At 42.6% G+C, this 26,079-nt stretch overlaps 1 protein-coding gene across 1 annotated transcript in view; it reads right to left on the minus strand.

Moving 5' to 3' along the window:
- Nucleotides 1-26,079, minus strand: part of LOC311128147 (muscarinic acetylcholine receptor M4-like) — a gene marked incomplete at both ends in the record, with an annotated part of 142,771 nt that overhangs the window by 114,243 nt on the left and 2,449 nt on the right. The window contains 5 exons of the mRNA XM_084160130.1: nt 8,599-8,702; nt 9,358-9,438; nt 20,290-20,376; nt 24,249-25,771; nt 25,856-25,922. Of these exons, the coding sequence (XP_084016256.1) occupies nt 8,599-8,702; nt 9,358-9,438; nt 20,290-20,376; nt 24,249-25,771; nt 25,856-25,922 (1,862 nt within the window). The remainder of the gene's footprint in view (nt 1-8,598; nt 8,703-9,357; nt 9,439-20,289; nt 20,377-24,248; nt 25,772-25,855; nt 25,923-26,079) is intronic.

The raw sequence follows: 26,079 nt of genomic DNA on the forward strand, positions 1-26,079 counted from the left end.
CATTTCTCCAGCAAGCTTGCTTGCTAGATGCTTATGGCTTTCTTTGTCAGGATACAGCTAGTGGTGTCTGTTTATGGCTGAGTTACAAATGTTCAGTAGGTGCTTCAAGCTACCCAGTGTGAATGCATCTGTTCAACAGAAGGCAGAGAAATGGGATGCAGCGCTTAAAACACATGAAAATAAACTAACTAACAGTGGGTCCACTAACACATAAAACATATAATGTAGTGCTGCAGCAGCATGTAAAGTGGAGCTATATAGTTTGAGGTGTGACAACTGCCCAATAGCAGAGTAGGGAGTAATCACCATCTTATCAAAGTTACATGAAATCACAGCGGATTTGGTTGCTGTGGTTACATCAACAGTGCATTGAGGCATAGACTGATGAAATGTAGAGAGGAGAAAATCAACAAGGCAGTGGTAATGGCCAAGATGATTTGTTGAATATAAAATAACTTACATAATGTTTAAGGCTGATAACAGGATTGAAATACTTAATTAAAAAAACAACAAAAAAAACAGGGAATATTCATGACAGCCCTAGTACAAGAGCAATGCTGATCTCATTTGCCACACTATGAAATAATGTAAGGAATGCAACAAGGGCATTATATAAATGGAATCAGACTGACAATCAGTCTGTGTTCTGACAGTTTAAACTGTTTACATTTTGCCAGTAGAAAGTCAATCACGTCTAACTTCAACCACATACCTTCCGGACAGAATCCGAAAGAAATCGATGTTAAAATAGTCAAAACTAGCCCAATGTGGTTTAGATCTGCAGAGTATTGCAAAGTGTATGTGTGCATGATTTTGAGTCAGTGTGTGAGTGAACGTGTCTAAAAGAGTAGCTCCATTACAAACTATTAGGTCTATACCCATTTTTCATGCTCTGAAAGTCCATAGAGGCTGTAACTGGCCTTTAGATGGAATGTAGCACAGCCTGCAAAGAGATCTGCTTTCGGGCTCGTCCAAGTACACATTTTGAAGGTACCATAAACAGCAGAAAGATGAATGAATTATGCAGAGGCCATAATAACTGGACAGGGAATAACTTTTTGGCAGATGAGGTGTAGCTTTTAGAGTCAAGTGTCCAACTACTGCTTGACCGTTCTTCATTTTGTGGGATGCCGCCAAGGAAAGGTTTGACTGAGCCAGCATTCCTTGTGTTTTGCAAATCAACAAACCATTCATCTACTAGAAAAAAATGATAATCTGCCACTCACCACACTGCCAGTGTGCTTTACTCAAAAGTGGAATTGAGCCTAAAGCACAGCAGAGTGATTACCAACGCCTTCCTTAAACCCATTTTTCATTTCCAAGAGCAGCGAGGAGATGGAGTCTCTGTAGAGTGAATTTTTCTAAAGGGATCGTGTACGGTTACTTTATCTCTGAACAATAACTTAATATAATGGACACTCTCTATTCTACCCACCGGGCCTCTGATGACGCTTAGCACTCACTTACTTAATAAAATAATACTTCATGGAGTAAGTAGGTAAGGTTTTTTTATCGTTTGGTGATGAGAAAGCTGCTGTCAGCTGTCCGCCACAGCTCTCAGGAAAGTACTACAAAATCCAAATGCATATCCTTTGGGAATTTCCAGGCAACATTTTAAAGAGCCCATAACAGTATGAGGGCGCACTGGTGAGTTCCTGCCATAGACCCCGACTCAGCTCATCCTGAATTATCCCCATAAATGTCCGTCCATCATAAGATCTAGGAGGGGGGGGGGGGAGAAACATCTTCAAGTAATGGCCACCATCACTGGCTCCACAGCCACAGCTCAACACTACCCACTAGCTGGGGCTAGACAACATGCACAACACTCCATAGCCTCTAAAGCAGGGATATTCAACTGGGAGTCCACGGACCCATAGGTAGTGCAGGGGGTCCGAGAAATAAATAAATAAATAAATATATATATAAATGTATATTTCTATGTTTTTTTGAATATTGCTAGCAACAACAGAATAAACACATTTTGAATTACATACCTACAGAAGAAAAGAGGAGAATATAATTTCTAATGATGTCAACTTTATGGCTCAACTCCTAATATTGAGCAAATTACACTCATTGGAGCTAATTACACTCACTGGAGTATCTGACATAGGCTTTAAAAAAGCACTCACGAGTACCAGTCGCGGCAAGTGCCGCTGGCTGCTGGTAAGCTTTCTTGACTGCTGCCATTAGTGAAAATGTGGTTGGAGTTCCGTTTCTATCTAATAGGCTGTGTTAGAGTTTACACTTCCTCCTCCAATTATAATGTGGGGAGGTCAAAATAAAAAAACTATGTACCAAATCTATTAATATTTAAACGTTCATTACTTCTCCTTGCCATTCACCTGATAAGAAAAGGCGAGAACATTTGTTTTGTGCTAACATATGATGGGGGTCCCTAGGTCGCCGGTGCGAAGTCCCTGGGCAAGAAAAGGTTCAAGACCCCTGCTCTAAAGTCTTGCTTTATTGCATCCTGATGAAACATTGACAATAAATGATACAGTCTAATAATATCCCAGATATTTTAGGGTTATTTTAGAGGGTACAACTTCTTTACGTGTTTATTGTAATAATGCAGTCCCTGTGCACACAGAATTCAGCTGGGTACACTTCCTGGGATATGACACACTGCACAACGGAAAATCTGTTGCCCGTCAAGCAATGGAGAAATGAGTCCAAAAGCAGGAAACTGCCTAAATCCCCAATGTATTGAGCTTAATGCTGACAGCTGGAAACTTCCACTTTTCTATGGTGAGTGCACATAACAAGCATTCATTGGTGACAACCGAGCAGCAGACAGCAGGCCGTCAGTATCCAGTCTGCATTTAGGCTAGTTACAGCACGATCTGCAGTCTGATCACAGAAAATTCAGATATTCTAACATTGTTATCATAATGTCACATAACCCTCCCTGATCGTAGTCGGAACATCATTATCAGACAACCACTGCACAACTTCAATGTACACAACCAACCAACAGACAAATTCAGCAAAACCCAAGAGCATTGGTATTGAAAATGGTATTGTTAATGGGAAACAAGACTACATAGCAAGCAGAATGCATTTCATACTTTCTATATCTGCTGAAAGTTACCCAAACAGGAAACGCAAAAAGAGGAGGAAAATATCAGGAGTGGGGATGCAATCAGCCACACTGGAGATCTCTGCTCAACACCATGACAATCCACTCCACTCTTATAAAAGGGGGTTCAACAGTTACACCTATTAATGACAGGTATGATGTTGGCAGGCTCTCCCACACTAAAACCACTACACTTTTCTGTCTGAGTGTCCATCAACCACAGCATCAAACGCCTCCAAGAGAGCTCCCATACCGGAGATAAAAGGCTGTTGCTCTTCCATCTATAAAGAGAGATTACTGCATTACTGAGTCAGGAACCTCTAAGATATTCTAATGCAGCCACTCACAGACTCAGTAACCCCGGCCGGGACGCTTTGATTCAAACCATTTACAGTAACGGATCGTTTTTGTTATTTTGAAGAGCAAATACATCTGAAAAATGCAAATGACAAAAACTAAATTTTATATGAAAATGTAAACAGTTTGGTTTACTCTTCGCTAATGCATTTCAACAGGAAACTTCTCTGAGGCTCGCTTTTCCATTGGGCTTTGGGGGATAGCCTAAGCACACAGATTTCTGGAGGGCTAACAACGTGCAGGCATTGCATATTCAACAGCTTTCCCAATACAAAGTACATGGAGATGACTGTCAGACTTATTACATTTACATTTTAGTCATTTAGCAGACGCTCTTATCCAGAGCGACTTACAGGAGCAATTAGGGTTAAGTGCCTTGCTCAAGGGCACAGACAGATTTTTCACCTAGTCGGCTTGGGGATTAGAACCAGCGACCTTTCGGTTACTGGCACAACGGACAGAGTCTGAGCCAACTGGGTGATGGTGTACTTCGAACAGGGATGGGCAATTTAAGATGAGGGTGGGGGCCACAAAAAAATAAAAAAATCTGCACTCCCGATGAGGGGCCGCAGTGGTTTGTGGTTTCGGGGATACAGCAAAACATGCAATTCTACACATTTTGCCATTGGACGTAAGGAAAATTAGCAGTTTTAAAGCAAGTTTGCTGCAATTCTACACATTTTGAAATGGGGCGGAGATAAGATTTTGTAGTTTTGAATATGATATGAGTGAGAGTGACCAACAACCTTTATGGGGGCCACCTCAGTCGGTAATTTGACCATTATTCCTAGAAGTTTAGATAACTGGCTGCTAGACTAACTTACTAATCAATCTGAAAAAATTTAGCTGACATGGGCTAATTGAGTGACAGTCAGTGACTGACATAAGAGAAAACCTGCTGATGCACAACCAAATTTCGAAATTGCACATAGTGTATTCTACCATTTTAACTCTCAACATTAAGTTGATACCCTGACTAAGTTCCTAGAAAAATGTAATTGTGGCGGGAATGAATTGATCCACGGGCCTATGAAGGGGGGGGGGGGGGGGGGTCGCCAGTTTCAAAGCCCCGACAGAGGGTTGCAGTAAAGGTGAAAGGACAACAATGACATAGGATATTCAATTGCACAGCTAAAGAAAATACCTTGAGCAGAAAAACAATTGAAGCAGTGATCAGGAAGAGATGTTGGAAATGAGGAGGTGGTACACTATACACACTCATCAGTTTGGGACTTGCTCATGTACATATGTTCCTCCTCAACATATGCATTCTGTTACACATATTTACTTTCGCCAGGAAGGTATCAAAGAAAAACATGAAGTGCTCTTTAACATGCATAATGCTGTTCTCAACCCTCCCACCTGTTATCAGCATGGGAGCTGCTACTGCAAATTCCAAGGTACATGAGAATAAATTATATGACTTATCAAAGGGTGAACCTTAAAGGAGGGAATTGTTTTCTTCTATACATCATCAAGGAAGTAGCTCCTTATACGAGTTAAGCCCAAGAGATTTACTTTGGAGGAGAGGTGGATTTAGGATGGAGGGACAGAAAAGAAACAGAACATAGGAAAGCTGGAAAGACAACAATGGAGGGTTGGAGGAGAGAGAAGAGGGGTGAAGAGAAGGCGAAAAGAGTGAGAGAAAATGACTTATCAGAGACCGAAGGTGAATGAGGTTATAGGCGACTGAAGCAGGGCAAAGTGACAAGAGAGTGACAAGACCCTCTTTTCACAGTATGTCAGAGAGTTGGAGCCCCACATAATAAAATACACCTGGCATATCCTCTCTCCACTTGGCTGCACATGTGAGATTACCCTGAAGTTCATATTTTTTGTTTGGCGGCAGTCCCAAGACAAAGCCCAAGTGGGGGAAGAGGAACATTGGGCCCCTTGCTGTTCAACTTCTGGGAAAGAGCCAACATGACCGACGGACTGTCTTTGAGCTAGCTGCCTTAATGAATTACGACTTCCTGTCTCACTGATACAACATGCCTCCAGATACTCTTACTGCCACATCTGAACATGCACTTAGAGACTGATACTAAATATTGAATTAAAACAGTATGGATTAAAGCACAAACCATTCTATATTGCATCATACACATGCCAAATGGTTTGACCTCTGGTTAATGTAGTGCTTTACTACATTACTCAATGATGAGAATACAAGTTCTGGGCTAAATCCACTGCCCTATTGCTGACGACATTGTGCTTTTTAATTTCATAAAACATAAGAGCAGCCAATAGATTATGGTCACAGGCCATCAAACAAAAACTCACAATATCACAAAGTTTCACAGGACTATAAGCTGTGGCCTGTGACAATAAACTGAAGAAAATAAAAGCTTTTTGATGTAATATTTCCTTAATGTTTCATTAGGCTATGATTAACAAAATACTTAGAGCAACTGATATCATTTTATATCAAACCAACAGTAGATGGGGTCATGCAGACCAAAGACCTGATTAGGTAACAATAGGCTAAGTGAACCATTAATTAATAAATGGGAGCAAAGAAGAGATTGCAAAGTATCTGAGCAATGGGACCTTGCACAGGAACAACAAATCCAGAATGTTTTTAGTCAACTTACATTTTACATTACATTTTAGTCATTTAGCAAACGCTCTTATCCAGAGCGACTTACAGGAGCAATTAGGGTTAAGTGCCTTGCTCAAGGGCACATTTACGTCATTTAGCAGACGCTCTTATCCAGAGCGACTTACAAATTGGTGCATTCACCCTATAGCCAGTGGGATAACCACTTTCCAAGTGGAATGGCCCTTTATGGAAAACAAAGCAGAATGAAAAAAGGATAGTGCACAACAAGATTAGCTTACATGTGATTTAAAACACTATGTGTGCCCTCAATGGTTTTGAGCTGTTCCATTTATGATACATTCTGTTTTGACTTGAAACCCTTACTTTGCCATGGATTTATCGAAAGGGAAGAACAGAGGCACTAAAATAGCAGCCACTGAAATAGAAGTGTACAGACCTGAAGTATTGTGTGTTATGCATTAAAAGCTGTACGGCTGAGGGCCTTTATGTAAGGGTGTCATCAGTTCCAGCAATATCGATGTTGCTGGCATATCTGTGAACTGATATACATGCCCCAACCAACATGTCAATGCACAGAGGGGTGAAAGGCTGACACATCTGCCACCAGCCCAGTCAAAGGAGAAAACCCCCAGAGGGGGACAAGAGAGATAGAGCAGAACTAAAAGCAACTTCTCTATAGTCATACATTGCAATACAACACAGTACTTGCTACTTGGTTATATGGTTAATATCATATGAGTCTCTGGCATCGAAAATATGGTGCTAATTAAAATTTTGTAAGAAAGTCGGACAAAGATGGGAGATGCTACTAAGTGCAGTTAATGTCCTTAAATAGAAATATGGATTAATGATGTATGATTTCCTGGTACGATGGAAATAGTGGGGAACTGAGCCAAAATATTCAGAACAACCATTGTCTGTGTTTCTATCAGATCATTTCCATTTTGTGTGGTGCCTGAACCTGCAACCCTCTCTGTCCACTCCATTACTGTCCCTCTCCACTGGGATTGGTAATTGCAGTGGGTTCACTCAGGGTTAGAGACTGAGCAGATAATATCACCCTGCCTGTTCCCTTCTCTCCTGACCTCTGGGGTGACAATGAGATGTCATCGCAGGTCACCTTCTCCATTTACAAATTCTCTTTCTGCTCAGACACTGATTGGCCATCAAGATGAGAAGGGACACAGCCTCGACTCGGTTTAGCTGCTCAACTGTCTCTTAAACTCTGAATGACATGTGCACTGTACCTCATGTCTTTATGCAAGTTTAAATTAAAATGCACTTTTTGTATCACCAAAATGAACAGTGAACCCCTAAAAGACAAAACCCTTTCATTGAAAAAAGATAACTGCCAGTTATATAAATGTGCACCAGCATTATTTATTTTTGGAATGATTAAAGATTTGCATTTCTATCTCTTACATAAAGAAACATTTACATATACAAGTATATGGTCACTACTGTCCTCTGCTGGTGAAAATGATAAATATGTATATATTTTTAAATATGAATATATAAAAAAGCCAGTTCTCAATTTTCACTACATTTACACAGCATACAAAAACAAAAGAAGACTAGGCCATCTATGAACAAGCTATGCTGAATGGCTGTGAAAGGTAATTTAAAGTCAAACAACCCGTACACTGCTGTGGCATTCCAAGAGCAACATTACAAACCATCATCAACACAGGTGGCACAGTAATCAGCGTAGGAAGCAACTGGAGGGCTGGGCGGAGAACATCTCTCCTGACTCAATAGGCACAAAACCGGATGTAATTTCTCTGTTTATTAACTAGACGTCACAAACACACACACACAGGCACACACAAATGTAGGAACTTTTCATTCAAATTGAAAGGAAACACTAATTGTAAAACATTTGGTATTGGTAGGAGGTTTCAGCAGTGGGCAAGACACAATGACGGTGATACAGTACAATGACAAACAACACTGTGCAGTCACAGTAGCACTCTCCTCTAATTTCTCGCAGTGACTATCGGTCATTGTCAGACAATGAAAGCAAAGGGTGAGCGGGACTATTTGGCTTGGCATGAGCTGTGAATATGTGTTCTACCTTTGGGTATGTGGAGTCAGAAACCATTAATAATGCCAAAGCATGCTTGAGACGGGACTTCAGAGAAACTCACATTTCTACACATGAATCATGTCGGGAGGGGGGGGGGGGGAATAGTTTGATAAGTTTGCTCTTTGGAGCTGGTGTGGGCGTTCCAGCATTTTTGCAAGAGTGTGGGCGGCAGGGGAAAGAGGTTCTGAAGCACTCTCGTCGACGAATTCATTATCTGCAACGTCCACATCAATACCACTGGAGCATGTGGATTGTGCTCAAAAAGCGTGGGTGGAGAGCACAGGGCAGTCATTACGCAGAGGCCCTCTTCGCAAACACTTACCTGTGCTGCTGCACTAATACTCATGAGTGGCTGAACTGCTCATCCATCTGAAATGGCACAGTGTGGGCAACAAGGTCCTAAAGCACCAACGTGATCTGAAATATTATAGGAATGCCAGCTCTGCTAGCAACCTAGTTTCCAAAACAGAAACACGAGACAAAAACACGAGGGATATCTCTGCCTACCTGCTAGGACCCTGTTGACGGAGGAATGGGTGGCCAGGCCAGGCTGGCCCCTCTCATGGTGGAAGATCCCAGCATATGGCAGATACTCAGGCAGTAGGAACCTCCTTGAAGAAACAGAGAAGAATCAAGTTATATAGAATCACACAACTGATAGAGTTTACTCACCCCATAATTAAGATGACATGAGAAAATTGGAGACCATCTCTGTTGCGTAATAGGGGACTAAAAAGCACAGGCACGTTTTTATAATAGCCTTACCTGACTCTACATTGGTGCCCAAACTGATGATTGTGCTAATGCTCAGCACTGGTTTTGGGTAGACAGATTCAATTCAAACTTGAGAATATGTCAAACATTTCCTGTATATTAATCCTCGGGACACAGAGTCCTGTTATGTCATTGGCTGCTCATATCATTGGCCAAAAAACATCCATTGGAATATGGAGAGCCAATCAGTATAATCTATTCAGAGTCCAGGAGGACAAATGATGAGATTAGGATAAATTGACCATCTTCTGTTTTCCTGTATCTTTTCTTTTCTAGCTATGTATTTACAGTATTTATTGTATGCTGTGTGATGCTGTTTTTTTATTGTTGGGATTGCTGTTGTTTTTGTTTGTTTTCTTTGTATTGTGTTCCATCAGGGACCACGTTGGAAACAAGTGGAATCGCTTTAACGTGTTATCCTTTGGGTTGTACTCCGTGCATCTTTTTCCCAATAAATAAATCAATAAAATAATCAAAATCAGGGCCACCCACCGGGGAACAAATCTGCCAAGCGAGGGGGCAGACATACGAGCGTTGCGTGGAGCTCTGTATCTGGCGCGATCACCGTTATCCCTGTGAAGACAGACAGACAGTCAGACAGACAGAGAGAGGGAGATAACAGACAAACACATACAAGGAGTACCTCAAATTAAAAGCCTCAGCTTAACTGAGAGACCGTAGCTGGCCTCACTATATAGTGGAGGCTCACTTAAAAGTTTGACGTTAGCCTAACTTATTATTGGCTTGAGCTTGAGACCCAGACCAAATAGAGAAAGTTGCAGTACTGCTTGTGATCATCCAGCAGCCTCAAAAAACCAAGCAACCAAACAGAAACTCCAGAGAAGATTTGCAAAAGTTTGAAATGCTGCAATGCATAAAGATGGTTATTTAAAGGTAAAGATGGTTATTTATGGCACCAATGGTTCTTCTCACAGGTTTGAAAGACTGCTAGTAAGTGGGCCCCTTTTTAACAACACATTCAAAAGGAGGAAAAACAAAGGCAAAAGATTTCCAGGCTGAGGAGACACTGTATAGAATCAGGACGGCATGTGGCCTAGCGGTTAAGAGCGTTGGACCAGTAACCGAAAGGTAGCTCATTCAAATCCCTGAGCAGACTAGGTGAAAAATCTGTCGATGTGCCCTTGAGCAAGGCAGTTAACCCGAATTGCTCCTGTTAGTCGCTCTGGATAAGAGTGTCTGCTAAAATGACTAAAATGTAAATATCTGACCTTGCAAAGGAAGACTGTGCCATTACAGCAACATTGGTTCCTGTAATTTATTCGCTGACCCCAGGAGGAACTAAATATGCATAATATTTCCATCAGAGTAGAGTATCAGCTGAGAGGACAAGGCCTCTGTGATCCACTGGACATTTCATTTTCAGAATTTGCTTTACACTTCTTGAACACTGTGACAATGTGAAGGATGCGAGAGAGCGGAAATCTGACGAACGTGGAGCCTCTGAAAGTATTCTAATCGGAAAGCAGGTGGAAATAGAGATGCTTTCATAAATATACATTTCAATAACTGATATGAAATGTGCCAACACTCGTATACCCTCAGCAATGAATTTTAAGTCGGGCAGTCAGGTTGGCGGAATAATTCATGAACCAAATCGGTGAGGTCATATTCTGTCTTTGAAGATGCCCCATCTCACATCAGTCACCCAGAACTGCATTTTAATCCCGGCAAAATGTTGTTCGCTTCGACTGCAATGATACTCTGTGGCTGACTGGCTGTATAACTTCATTCTATGTATGAGGCTCAAGTCGAATGTAAACCTATTTTGCTGACCATGTTATAAATGTCTAGTTAACTGGCCTAGGAGGACTTCATAGTCTGTTTGCAAGTTTAAAAACAAAAATTGGGGACAAGACACACCCGCAGGTAAGTTAAAGAAATGTCCAGCCTCATTCTTCGCAAGCGTAGAAAACTAACTCATTTAGATTAATCCACAAGTCCTTTGGGCAAGGAGATGAGCAGAAATGAGAGCTAATAAGTGGCCTAGTGATAGCTGCTTTCTGAGGAAACCGGCCACAGCGCCATTTGAATTGTCAATATTAAACCGCTGTTCTCTTCTCTCTCTCTGATCAGCATGTTACGAAACAGGCTGAGGGTTTGGAAGAGAATTAGGCTACAGCTCTAGAATGATTTCAGTGGCGGAGGACCTGAAGAAAGAGAATGGGCCAGACTGGGGAAATGTGCCGTTCTCAAGGGGAGTATAATCCTGATTCATCTATAGTCTGAGCCTGCTGCTGTATATGTTTTCACAGCACTGTAATCTAGGTTTACTTTCACTGTTTGCTGGTTCCATTACAATGAGTGAATCCTTACATCATTCCAAAAGCGCCATAGGGTTTTGCTGGCTATAAGGGCATGTATTTTCATTGTGCAACAGGCACATCGTGACCAGTTTAAAGAAAAAGGGAAAATCTGTTCTCAGTTATTCTGCGAGAATTTTCACAAAATATATGATTTTGTGAAAATCAAACAAAACACCTATCAATTGTGTGTATTGTGTTAAGAATTAATTGGTTTTTAATTACTTAAAATCACCAGTAGCATCCTTCTACAGAAAGACATAGCTCAGACAGGGCTCCAGGCTAACGTTTTACCTGGTGGTACTGGTTCCACTAACTTTTTCAGTTGGTGGCACCAGCCCATGATTTGGTCGCACCAACATTTTGTGTAACGCAATAGAAAAAATACTCATCATCTTATAAAGTCCTTCGCAGTGCTTATGTTTTTTGTATTTTTTTACATTTCCAAGCAGGAATGCATGATTCAAGTAATTTTTATGTGCAACCAACAGTAAACCAGTTTTGGTCATTAATTTTGGGTTAACAATTAGGCTATTGTTGCTATATTTTACTGTCACAATAGGGCTCCAGACATTTCATATTTTTTTGCTCAATAGAGATCCATTTGCCTACATGATTTTGTGTACTAGCTAATAGGCTAATTCATTTGGGGCTAATTCACCTCCCGAGGAAGTGAAAACACAAAACACATTAGCTAGATCGCTAATTGTAAATATTGCTCATAGTTAGCCGTGTAATTGATCAATCTAACTGTACATTTAACGTCCTAAAAACTTTCCAGTGGTACTAGCACGGACTGCAAAATGGCCAACGTGCACGAGGCTCCGCATCTCAAAGACATACTGTACCACAAACTTTGGGTTTTAAAACGGTGCCAATCACTCATTGAGAGTTGAGAAACGTCACACCCCCAGAAATCTGAGACCCCCCTCTCTTCAACGAACAACAGCGTTGTGTCTGTGATGCATGGACCCATCCCCCATACTGTTAATTGCCCTCACTATGGCTGCAAAGTTCTGATCCACGCCAATCATCTAAAACAATTGGGAAGGAGAAGCCTAAATCTGGAATGGGGGATAAGGGGATGTCGTCTTGTTATAATTCCCTAAATCCCACCAGGCTCAATAATGAACGACAGGGTGGCAGCACATGTCTAATCTTGTCTGAAGAGAACAGACACGGTCTCGCACTGATGGGGAGTTGACGCCACACCATGCAATGACCCAGTTATAACTAGCAACATGGAGATTGGACCGTTTACATACTCCAGGAAAATGTCCTAGCTGGTTTGATGTAACTCTGAATCCAACCCAATGGACAATAACTGGCATTCTAAAATAGTTGATAGAGTGACAAAATAACTTTGTTGTTCATTCTGACAAACAGTTCTTATCATTATATAAAAGATGTCCTTAATTGCTGGAGAGAAATAGCGCCAGGGGAATTCCTTTGACCTCATTCGGCCAAAGATGCTACAGTACAAAGTACGCACAGGCCTGAGAAGACTGATGCCCTCAAATAAGTCCTGGGAGCGTTTGAGTGTTCCAAACCACTGACCCTGGAGTATCACGGCCCTGCAAGCAACACCATCCCCCTGCACCTTTATCATAGCCAGGACAGAGGCAATTAACATGTACACATTAAAGGGGAAAGAAAACTCAGGCATTCGATATGCAAGTTATTTTGGTAGGAGTGTTTTTCTACTGCAGCTTTGTTAGTCAGTCATTATGCATTCCAGATCATACCGAGGGCGTGTGGAGGCATAATGCAGGGAATTCATTTCTCTCAACCATTGGCAATGGTGCCTCCCCTCTGACACCAACTTCACAGCCAAATCCACTGACAGAAAATCACAGCATTCTGCTATGGTATGGTTTTATGCTAATTATTCCATTGATAGTGCTTTTTGTGGAATAAATCCCAAAGCTCTCGACAATTATAGGATGTTTTATCATAATGGGTTCTGTAAATGTCTTCATGAACAATAGTCAAGGGACACAAAAGGCATTGGATGTTGTAGGTAGAAGACGACTCACTCAAACTCCTCAAAGTCCACCTCATTGTTCTCAATGGAGGGGGAGGAGCTGTTTCCTGGGCTGTCCAAGGTGGATGAGAGAGGCCGCAGTCGGCTCTGGTAGCGCAGTGATCGTTGGCGAATGCTGTCCCGCCGAGATAAGTACTGAATCATCCGCTGGGCGTAATATGCAGCAGGGGACAACCTGTGAACACAGCAAGGACACACAACTAAAATCAATGGTGATCAGATAACCCAAAGGCAATAGACCACAATGGAAATAAGTCTGACTTTATTGTGCTATCCCAGTCACGTTTTTTTTGTATGCACTGTGTAGATATGTATTTGTTTGAACTGACAAATAAAATCAAGCAAACCAAGCAGAAAGCAGTGCTAATACCAGAAAAACCTGAACAAACCCAAGACCATGTATTGTCAAGAGCCCACATATGGTAAAGATGGAGCAGGCTTCTCTAAAAAACAAAGTAAACTTCCCTCTCTTCCATGCTTCAACTCTCAGGGCCATAGTTACAATGTGGTTCAATTACTGACTGATCCAAGTGGATAAGCCTTGAGCTGCACTCCGGTACCACAGCACTAAACCTACACAGGGAGGGCAGCTCGGAAGCTAACTGAACACAGAGTGCTCCCCATGTAAACAGAGCTCAGAGTATATAGGCAGCTGAGATCCAGTGAGTTACACCACATTGGAAGACTATAGACCAGGGCTGGGAAACTGATGGGGGTAGGGGCCACAAAAAAATCTGAACTCATCACGAGGGGCCGCATTGGCTCACGGGTCTGTGTACCCACATCCATAACCACACACACGCAGTCAGAGCCGGCCCTAGCCTTTTGGGAGCCCTAATTGAAATTTGGCGTATTTCTAACTAATTTCAACAAATTCTACTCATTTTGTCATTAAAAAAATAAATATATATATATTATAATTTTTAACTCAATTAGTCGGGGCATGAACTCTACAAGGTGTCAAAAGCATTCCACAGGGATGCTGGCCCATGTTGACTCCAATTCTTTCCACTGTTGTGTCAAGTTGGCTGGATGTCCTTTGGGTGGTGGACCATTCTTGATACACACGGGAAACAGTTGAGCGTGAAAAACCCAGCAGCATTGCAGTTCCTGACACACTCAAACCAGTGTGCCTGGCACCTACTACCGTACCCTGTTCAAAGGCACTTAAATATTTTGTCTTGCCCATTCACCCTCTGAATGGCACATATACAATCCATGTCTCAATTGTCTCAAGGCTTAAAAATCAGTCTCCTCCCCTTTATCTACACTGATTAAAGTAGATTTAACAAGTGACATCAAGTGATTAACCTGGTCAGTCTAAGTCACGGAAAGAGCAGGTGTTCCTAATGTTTTGTACACTCAGTCATGGTCAAAAGTTTGAGAATGACAAATATTAATTTTCACAAAGTCTGCTGCCTCAGTTTTTATGATGGCAATTTACATATACTCCAGAATGTTATGAAGAGTGAACAGATGAATTGCAAAGTCCCTCTTTGCCATGAAAATGAATTTAATCCCAAAAAAACTTTTCCACTGCATTCCAGCCCTGCCACAAAAGGACCAGCTGACATCATGTCAGTGATTATCTCGTTAACACAGGTGAGAGTGTTGACGAGGACAAGGCTGGAGATCACTTGGTCATGCTGATTGAGTTAGAACAACAGACTGGAAGCTTTAAAAGGAGGGTGGTGCTTGAAATCATTGTTCTTCCTCTGTTAACCATGGTTACCTGCAAGGAAAAACGTGCCGTCATCATTGCTTTGCACAAAAAGGGCTTCACAGGCAAGGATATTGCTGCTAGTAAGATTGCACCTAAATCAACCAATTATTCATTTTCTCTGATGAATCCCCTTTCCGATTGTTTGGGGCATCCGGAAAAAAGCTTGTCCGGAGAAGACAAGGTGAGCGCTACCATAAGTCCTGTGTCATGCCAACAGTAAAGCATCCTGAGACCATTCATGTGTGGGGTTGCTTCTCAGCCAAGGGAGTGGGCTCACTCACAATTTTGCCTAAGAACACAGCCATGAATAAAGAATGGTACCAACACATCCTCCGAGAGCAACTTCTCCCAACCATCCAAGAACAGGTGACGACCAATGCGGTTGGTGACGACCAATGCCTTTTCCAGCATGATGGAGCACCTTGCCATAAGGCAAAAGTGATAACTAAGTGGCTCGGGGAACAAAACATCGACATTTTGGGTCCATGGCCAGGAAACTCCCCAGACCTTAATCCCATTGAGAACTTGTGGTCGATCCTCAATAGGCGGGTGGACAAACAAAAACCCACAAATTCTGACAAACTCCAAGCATTGATTATGCAAGAATGGGCTGCCATCAGTCAGGATGTGGCCCAGAAGTTAATTGACAGCATGCCAGGGCGGATTGCAGAGGTCTTGAAAAAGAAGGGTCAACACTGACTCTTTGCATAAACTTCATGTAATTGTCAATAAAAGCCTTTGACACTTATGGAATGCTTGTAATTATACTTCAGTATACCATAGCAACATCTGACAAAAATATCTAAAAACACTGAAGCAGCAAACTTTGTGAAGACCAATACTTGTGTCATTCTCAAAACGTTTGACCACGACTGTATATGTCTGCAATTAAAGCATGCTGGACAGTTTTTTTAATACAATGAACAAAAATATAAACGCAACATGTAAAGTGTTGGTCCCATGTTTCATGAGCTAAAATAAAAGATTCCATACATTTTCCATACGCACAAAAAGCTTATTTCTCTCAAATTGTGTGCACAAATTTGTTTACATCCCTATTAGTGAGCATTTCTCCTTTACCAAGATAATCCATCCACTTGACAGGTGTGGCATATCAAGAAGCTGATTAAACAGCATGATCATTACACAGACACACCTTGTGCTGGGGACAAAAGGTCACTCTAAAATGTGCAGTTGTGTCACACAACACAATGCCACAGATGTTTTGAGGAGCGTGCAATTGGCATGCTGACTGCAGGAATGTCCATCAGAGCTGTTGCCAGAGACTTGAATGTTAATTTCTCTACCATAAGCCGCCTCCAATGTCGTTTGACAGAATTTGGCAGTACGTCCAACCGGCCTCACAACCGCAGACCACCTGTAACCACGCTAGCCCCGGACCTCCATACCCGGCTTTTTCACCTGCGGGATCGTTGAATTTCTGCACACACTGTCAGAAACCGTCTAAGGGAAGCTCATCTGCGTGCTCGTCGTCCTCACCAGGGTCTTGAACTGACTGCATTTCGCCGTCATAACCGACTTCAGTGGGCAAATGTTCACCTTCGATGGCCACTGGCACGCTGGAGTGTGCTCTTGACGGGTGAATCCCGGTTTCAACTGTACCGGGCAGATAGCAGACATAATTCCTGGAAGCTGAAAATGTCCCAGTTCTTTCATGGCCTGTTTGGGATGCTCTGGATCGACGTGTACGACAGCGTATTCCAGTTCCAGATAATATCCAGCAACTTCGCACAGCCATTGAAGAGGAGTGGGACAACATTCCACAATCAACAGCCTGATCAACTCTATGCGAAGGAGATGTGTCGCGCTGCATGAAGCAAATGGTGGTCACACCAGATACTGACTGGTTTTCTGATCCACGGCCGTAACTTTTTTTAAATTAAGGTATACAGATGCATATCTGTATTCCCAGGTCATGTGAAATCCATAGATTAGGGCCTAATGAATGTATTTAAATTGACTGAGTTCCTTACATGAAATGTAATTGAGTAAAATCTTTGAAATTGCATTTCTATTTTTGTTCAGTGTAAATACTAAAACTATAAATTGTCTTCATCAGGATTCGCTAAACTGAGAACATTGTGTAGAAATTGTTTTGGAATCTGAAAGCTTGTATGGTATATCTACAGCCTAGTCGGAGTACCCAGATCGAGGAAAATGGATGTTGTTAGATACTGTAAATAATAGCCTAAACTGGGAAGTTATGGGCTAGGGCCACAGACTACAGTATTAAGATTTAATTCAATGTGTTCAAGAGTCAGAAGAGGTGAAGGAAGAGATATAGCCAAATCATGTTAGTTTGTGCTGCTGACAGCAGACAAGGTGGTCTGGGACAGTCAATGTTGACACTCCACAGACATAAATAGATAAGTCCATCCAAATGACATAACTAGTAGAAGATTGGGATTTTTTACAAAACCAACACCCATCCATGCAATTATCACAAGTCAAGTTGTGTGCACACCTCAGTCTAGCTTTCCCATTGATTGTATTACCAGGACTCAAGGAGCATGCAATACTTTGGTATTAAGATAATGTTTCTTGAAATTAGTGTACCCTGCTATGCCATCCCTGCATAGCTGTTCATGTCACAAATGAGTTAATCTGCCTGGACAATTATTTGAATAGGTGGAAAAACCTGAGTAACATTAATCAAAAAGTTATTGCATGACATTCAACCATGTAACCAATATGCCCAGAGAGTCAGCAATTGGATTACAACGAAGATACTGGATTGGAAATGAAAACGAGTACGGGAAAATAAATCAACACCTGGCAAGTATTAAAAGTGATACTAAATTGACTCTACAAATTAGTTTGTCACATCTACCATCAATTCCACTGAAGCTTTATGAATCTGATGTGACAGACCTGTCAAACCTGTTCAAAATGGCCAAAATAAAGGAATCAGGTTCCATTACAGGACAGCATCTTTTGATAACTGGATATCCTAGAAACTAAATCATAAATCTCTACTCTGGAGTTTAGAATGCACTGGGAAGAGATAGTGTTATTTTCTACAGAGTTTCCAATACTCCAGAGGTGAGAAGGAACAGCAGTGGCCATGTATATCTATGAGGTCTGCCCACGAGAAAACACTATCAAAGACACTGTCAAGCTCTGAAACAGGTTAACAGCAGAGATTATGCGAGTTTGGACACCATTTACTCTTAAATGTAGTTATTTCCTGGCTGCAAGTCATACTGGCAAATTACAAATGACAAGGCACCTACAAAGCCCCACTGGCTTTCTCACAATGTTCAATGGAAATGATTTATGTAATTCCCTAGAAAAGGCTTTCTAGGAACTGGCCATAAAAGGACCCATTTTCACTTCAGATACTTTAGCTGTCTCAATGCATTGTATTGGAGGGTTGCCAGCATGTAAGAAAATGTTCATGGCCAGAACATAATGGGAAATGTTTCCATGTGGGAACTATTTGTAACTGTTACTCTTGCAGATAGGCCTCGGCTGCGTCTTACTCTTGAATGTTTGAGGATATTAAATGGAAGAGGAACTAGATTTGGATTTTCAAAGTAGAAAAACTTTAACTGATCCTTATATTCAGTCTGAATATGCCTTTTGCCTTTGGGAAATTCTGATTGTTGGTTGAGGACCTCTTTTTACTGAGGAATGTGGTTGTTGTTTATGATTGTGTTTGGTACTTTCTGTATTTTCTATGATCCTATGCTGCCTTGATTGTGTAAGTGTTTGTCATGCATGGCGCCCATGTAAAAGACGTTGGTCTTAACAGGACTCCACCCTGCCTAAATAAAGTTTAAATACATTTAAGTGACAGAATAACGAGGTGAGAGGGAAGTGTTGCCGCTATCCTCACCACTAGATAGGGTGTTAGGCTTAATATCACAGGTCAAAGAAAATGACGACAGAGTGAGAAGTCAATTGTCAAGTGTCCACTCTCTCCCAAAAGTTGGTTGTACTGATCATTTTGTCCCTGCCCTGGGTCACAGGTTGATTTTCAATATTGCACCTTGGTTCCTGAGCGGAGCAGCTCTGTCCCTAGATGAATGTGTTTTTACTGAGAGGACTAGGCCCTACTCTCCACCTCACAAGGTCACCACCTTGGAGGTCTGCTGGCAGTCAATCCCAGACACTAAATTCAGAACCACCAGGCTCAGAGCAGACCCGGTGTAATTCATCACTCTTCAGCAAGGCAGTATTAGAAAGGTAGGACACTTCGCTCAAAGGTCTAAGAAACATCACAACCTGTGTAGGCCTGCAATGTATAAAAATGTATTACCATGAAAAGACCATGTCCTAGCTCCATTTATATTTAATGACGACCAGGTCCAATTCCATTTACAACAGTGATAATGTATTTCAAAGAACTGCGTGCATTAGAAAAAGTCAATATATGCTACACGGCTGGCCAACTGGCAGATGTTAAGGGAAGTGACCTTTGACAATACTTAATGTAAGCATCATATGCTTGAGGCTATAAAGTCTAGTTTGTCTTACAGTATATAATGTTCAATGCTATCACATATTGTTGCCTGAGAACCACAGAGACAAGTGTGCACAGGTTGGTGAAATGGTAGTCTCGCGTAGCCATTCTTCCAAAAACGTTGTCACGCCTCCTTTTGAGGTCTGAAGAATTTTGTATTAGCCGAAACGGTTTGAATGGTCCGCTGGAATGGTCCCCCACGACTGTTGAAGGAGGGCTGCGTCTTAAGCTCCGCCCAAGCAAGGCATTTGATTGGTTTGACGTGTTGTGAGGCATCAGATTTAGACCAGGTCTCCACCCCTTTTTAGCTAATTTAGGCCAGACTTCACCAGGCTTCCAGCCTGGTTCTCTACGCAGCTACTGAAATGATTATGTTTACAGTGGGAACATTTGTCATTTGTTTGCTGGCTTGTCTGCACCTGTTAGAGCACTACACGAGGTCCGAAGGGCCGAACTGAAAATGTGTTATATTTCCTTGCCATCAAAATTTGCCAAAAATGGTGCTCTATCCATTGTTTTTAGAATTGTCAATGCTCCTGACTGTCTCCCTTATGTTCGATGATTGATAGACAGACAGAGTATAGAGACTATCTAAATGTAGGTCCAATATCATTTCTGCACAGTTTCGATTTGGTTTTAGTCATGTTATTTTATTTATTTTTACTCAAACCACCTGAGGGCGAATCTATGTTTGAGACCCCCATTTATCGAAGTGGCAATTTACTGTTGGTCCTTGTAGTGTATGCTACATGCTAATCTAGTATGCTTGGTTGAAAAATGTTAATATTCTCATGAATTACATACTTCAAGTAAAACATCAATAGCCCTGACCACTTGCCACAAGACTCACCTGGCAGGATCTGGATAAATAGGATGGTCCCGGGAGACAGATATGTCATATCGAGACTGCGACATATGAGATGACTCCAAAAGCCTCCTATGAAAGAGAAACAGAGCAAAGGGCATGGTTAGATGTTTATTTCCACTAAGGAAAACACCACAAACAAAGTTGTTGTACCCGTTGTTTAATGATCAGCCCATATTCATTACCACCAACTAGTCTAAACCGCTTTCCAGTGAAAAAAAGGAGCCATTTCTGTGACTGATGCATCCAAACAATGTTTCTCTCCTATCTCGTTAATTTTCAGAAGTATAATTAAGAGAATGGATACCTCCACAATTAACACAAACACACCAGAGAACCTACATATCAGGTGCTTCCTTTTGGGTGACAATCAACTCAGTTTTGAGTTTGGATGTTTCATAGAGAAAGACTGGCTTTAGGTTATGTTATTCAGGCCATTAATCTGAAACGTTTAAAATAGAGTCAGATTCCTGACAAAACAAACATATTGAAGTTGGCAGCGTCTTAAAGGTGACTATAGAGAGAAGCTCAGGGATGTGTGTGTGGCAAGGAGAGACACGACGTGACAATTTCAATCTTGAATTTGACATTTTAGGGCCCCAAAAGACACAATTGTTGTATTCAAAACTTGTTTTAAAATAGCACATATGCAGTGCAGACTACTTCAAGTCATTAGCCAGCCAGCTAGCCCAACATTGTCAACATTAAAACCAGTTAGAATAATTTACAATGTGGCTGACATGCTAATGAGACTGAACATGCAGTTCCCACCCTCCTGCCATAATCCTTACCTCAAAGTCACAATACAAGGTGCTCATTACTGTGAGGGCTACAATAGCCAAATTAATGGAATAACTCAAAGCATTCCCTTCCTTGAGATTCACATTTATCTACATCCTCGCTAGCCTGCTCATTGGATCATAGTCTTTTTAACCACCATTTTAGTCATTAAAAAGTCTCATTAAATTCCTAAGGGACATTCATTTGGCAATTATCGACAGCACATAAAGTAAGAAATGATAGCGATATGAAATGTCACAGCCCTGTGTAACAACCCATTAAATTGGTCCAGTCTTTTACTGAGCCGGGACTTTAATGCCATTTCTATACAGAGGATGGTGAGGCAACTAATAAAACAATGGCCTTTATACTTTAGTGGCTTTGGGGAAAGTTTGGTTAGCCAAAAATTGTTCAATTATAACTTTTTTTTTAATTATACCTCAACTGCTCTAGTCATTTGGGCTCGAAACAAGTTCGAAAATGTCTAAGAATATAGTAGCCAACACCTCTCCTTGAAAAAGCATTTACTGCAATAAATAGAGCCTAATACAAGCCTTATTCATTTTGTTAAATCACTTTTAATATGCTATATCAATGCTTTGCCTAAAGAAGGTTGACTTCAGAATGTGGACACAAAAGAAAGAACCCATTGAATGCTTAAAGCAAGCCATTGTGCCCATGTAGGCTCAACAACACAAAGTAGCCTAAAGCTCTAAAATCATTATTATAGTCACATAAAACCTTGAACATATTTCATTTAGGGTGACCTGCAGCTGTGAGTCTATGAGGTAGACTGGAATCTAAATCAAACTTCAGTTTGGTCATTTGCTTTCCAGACGCTTCTTGGCGTTCTACAGATTTGACCCAATGCATTGGCCTTGTGTCAGACAAAGTAGAGCAGCACCCTGGGGATGCAGGAGAGCTCTCCATGCACCAAGCCCCAACATTAGGCTAGATAATGAGGGGTTGGGCAGGAAGGGCAACTTCACATGGTTAAAGTTCACAACATTGCCCTTGAAACAGAGGCTAATTGCAACCTTCCAGGGCACAGGGGATGGATTGGGATTGAGGCGAAACGGAAAATGAGAGAGGGAAAAAAACAATGACCATGTGTGTTTTCAATGACTGTAGCTAAATGTTATGCAAATATTAGGATATTTCACTTTTTCCATTTCCATTACTTTCTTGCCTGGCTACCCAAACTCTTTGCTCTAGCCAAATGCTACGCCACGCCCAAACACATTAGTTTCTTCTCTGCAAGGAGTCTGGATCTGAGTGCCTTCCCGACGATTTGTAGAATGGAAATCCATTCTAGACCATCTGATTGGTCCCAGATACTGGGTTGGGCTAGAGCCAGAACACACGTGGGGTAAAGTGGCATTTTGAAAATCCGTCATTGTCTTTGAGACTCCGATTGGTTTTAGATTACCCAATCGCTGATGACTTTGTTTTGTACAACACCCCTCATTTTGACGTCAGCACAAACGACAGCACATTGATGGCAGTCTCAGACTGAATTATGTAGCGAACAATAGACCAGTGGAAGAATTCAGTTTGAGTCATCAGGCAAATTACCTTCTAAGCCTATGTAAAATAGATCTCATCCTTTTGTTCTGTAGCTGCCATTGGTCAAGCAGACATGTTGTGCAGAGCCCATCATATCCTCCTACTTTGTAGGAATACTAATAAGATGGCTTGTTCTTTAAATTGATTTTCTAAGTGTTCACAGCAAATACCTATGCTAATTCCATAACCAATCTAACTATGCCTATTCTAGAAACTAGTAAGTTGTCAATGGTAGTTGCCACAGGAGAGGCAGAGCTGTCCTGGCAATCATCTCTAAATATCTAGTCAGTACCATACTGCCACCAAGTGGAAAACTGAGGAGCAACACGGAGACAGCCCTGCTTCTAAAGGTCCATCCCAAATTAGCTTGTCTCCGCCCTTTGATTGGAAGGTTGGGAATTCGATCCCCGGCCGAGTCATACCAAAGACTCAAAAAATGAGTCCCGATGCGTCTCTGCTTGGAACTCAGCATTAATGAGATTGGGGGTAATGCTGCGTTCAATACAACTCTGACATTTCCGACTTGGAAACTTGTAGAAGATGAGGTCCGAGTTCCCCACTTGGAAAGCATTAGAATCAGCCAATAGAAAGCTCTACTACTGTATGAAAAGGCACAATCAAAAGATTAGGGGACAGGACACAGAAGTATGACGTAAGACGACATCACTGGGCACATTGTATAGACTAGCGTCCTGTCCAGGGGAGTCCTTGTACATCAAGCTGCCTCAAGCTACAGAAACAAGGTCCTGCTCCTATGAGCCATTCCAGCACGCACAAGCTAAGACTCATGCAAGACTACTTACTTACTTAAAACAATTCAAGTGTTTTGTGATGCTTAGTCCATCTATGCGTTATACTCATGACATTGGATTCAGTCTCTGTCAGACTCAGGAGGGCCAACCTAAGATGGTCAGGAAGGCCGGGAAGGCCGAAGCCTAATCATTCCACTGACTGTAGCCAGTGGGGCAGTTGACAGACAGTCAGGCCAAGTAAGGCCCACTACTGTCGAGGCAAAGCAAACTGCAAAGGAGGCATTACAAAACCCTCCAGAAGACACATCTGCCAAGCAGCTAATGAGCAAGAAGAGGAAGCCATGGAGGCAGAGCATTGTCTCAAAACTCAATGTATACTTTAATTGTCAGACATCCTAACCAAAAAAATAGCCCTAATGACTGCACAAGTTTGTAAAACGCCTTTTATCAACAAAAATAAAAATGAATTTAAATAGCGGGGAAATATTACCATATTATGGGATATCTTTTTTTTTTCTGGGATACTGATGTGAGATGCACCTTTGAATGAGCACAAAAGCAAGACATTCAAAGTCTGCCTGTATGATTAAACTAATAACACAAGCATGGGGTGACTTGGGGTGGTGTGTAGGTGTTGTGGTAGGGCAGACTTGGCAGCTTATAGGATATAAGTGTTGAATGTTGCATCTTGCCTCCATCTGGTACTGCCTCAAAGTCAGAGTTCAGCCATCAGGCCATTCATGCTACTTCCAGCATATTGGAAAAAGCTATGCATCAATAATGTTTTTCATTTAACAAATTGCACAAAATATAGATAACACAGAACTTAGCACCCGATTCTCTCACCTTCTCAGGTAATCGTCATCAGGGCTTTCGTCAGGCATTTCTTGGTTTAAGGCCTCTTGTGGTACATTCACTGCTGGACTTGGACTTGCAGACTGTCTGTAAACCCTCTCCCACTGGCCTGTCTCCTGGTTATACACCAACCCCACCGCCTGTTCTCTCTGTGGGCTGGGGGTTCCCCGGTGAGGGAAGGCCGTGTCCCCTCCAGGTTCATCAGCACTGGGCTGTGTCTGTGCCGACTGTCTCCTGTCAGAGGACTGGGGCACCTGTAGCACAGTCTGCCTCATCGTGTGAAAGGCAGGGTTGGGGCTTGGGGGCTGCCATGAGGGGCTCCCCTCCTCTTGTGATGGGGTCTGGCCGGTGCGCTCCCAGCGCTGCGTACCTTGGTTAAACGTGAACAGGTTGTGGCAGACCCTGCAGCGGTTCATATGGCCGCGGGAGGGACCAGAACCACCATCACTGCTGTCGGGGGGCTGATAATGAGGGGTGACAGGTCGCTCAGAGTCTATGTTATTATTGAGCATCTCCCGCGTCTGTTGCTCTTGGCTGCTCTCTCCACCAGCACCACCTGACTGCTCCATTTCCTGCATGCGATCATACTCCATGAAGTAGCGATTCAAGTTGCACTGCAGCACGTTACGGATAGAGGTGGGGCTGTTGCTCCCTCCCTCCCCAAGAGAGTGGTGTCCACTACTAGTGCTGGGTCCATCTACAGAGCTGTTTCCACTGGTGTGGGGGCTCACTACTGTTGAGAGAAAGCTTCCTCCCTCTGTGGCAGAGGTGTAGACAGGCGACTGAAAGGAGCCCTCCTGTTGCCTCAGCACAGACAGCAGGCTGACAGAGGACGCACTAGTCCTGGGTGGAGATACCCCAACACCTCCACTACGCTCAGGCCGCATGTTGAGCATGCTGCCCATCCAGTCTGCCCCCGCCAGTCGCCCAGAGCACTCCCGGACTGGCTGCTGGTGGCCCTGGGCCTGGTTGGTTATAAGGCCTGTGATGCTGCGCTGGCCAGGGCCTGAAGATGGAGTGCGTAAAGAGTGTCCTCTAGCACTGCCGTACACACTGCTGAAGGCAGAGGGCCGGTGTGAGGAGCGAGGCTCAGATGGCTGCCGGGGCTCAGTGCGAGCAGAGGAGAAGGTGGAGGCATGGGACTGGGCCTCCAGGCTCTCAGGGTCAGAGGGGTCCTCTCCAGTTGGTGAAGGGGCTCGGGTGGCAGAGCACCGACTGCAGAAGCAAACCATACCAAGGTGTTGCACACAACCCTGGTAGGGGGGTCGGGAACGATTACGCAGGGCGGAATAACGTCCAGAGGGAAGACTAGGAGAGTCAGCAGCACTATCGGCAGCGGGCGCAGGAGGATGCTGCTCCTCAGACTGTGAGCCTGAGTTCCTCGATGACAGGATGTGCAGGAAGTTGTGGAGAATGGGGGTACGGCGGACCGGTTGGGACTGTAGGAAGGATCGATGGCGAAAGTGGGGCATCTCCACGCTATCCATGGGAACCTCAGAATCATCATCACTCTGCTGACAAGCACACAACAGGAACACAATGTTCTTGATATGATGTAACTGACCTTAAATAATGTAAAGTATTAGACAGAGTCTCACCTGTTGGTTAGAGGGATTCACTATAGCGGTCAACAGGTAATGACCCAGTGGGTCAAACCTCACCAGTCTGCAACAGAGCATTCGCATGTGTCATTATGTATATTTTGCTATAAATACATTTTGAGATTATCTTGACTGTTTCCAAATTCAGATATTGCAGCAAAGTTTCAACAAGTCAACTAATCGAACATTGTGGAAATTATAGGGAGATCGAGAAGGTTGAG

Source organism: Coregonus lavaretus (assembly GCF_964263955.1).
Source record: "Coregonus lavaretus genome assembly, chromosome: 4".
Taxonomy (NCBI): domain Eukaryota; kingdom Metazoa; phylum Chordata; class Actinopteri; order Salmoniformes; family Salmonidae; genus Coregonus; species Coregonus lavaretus.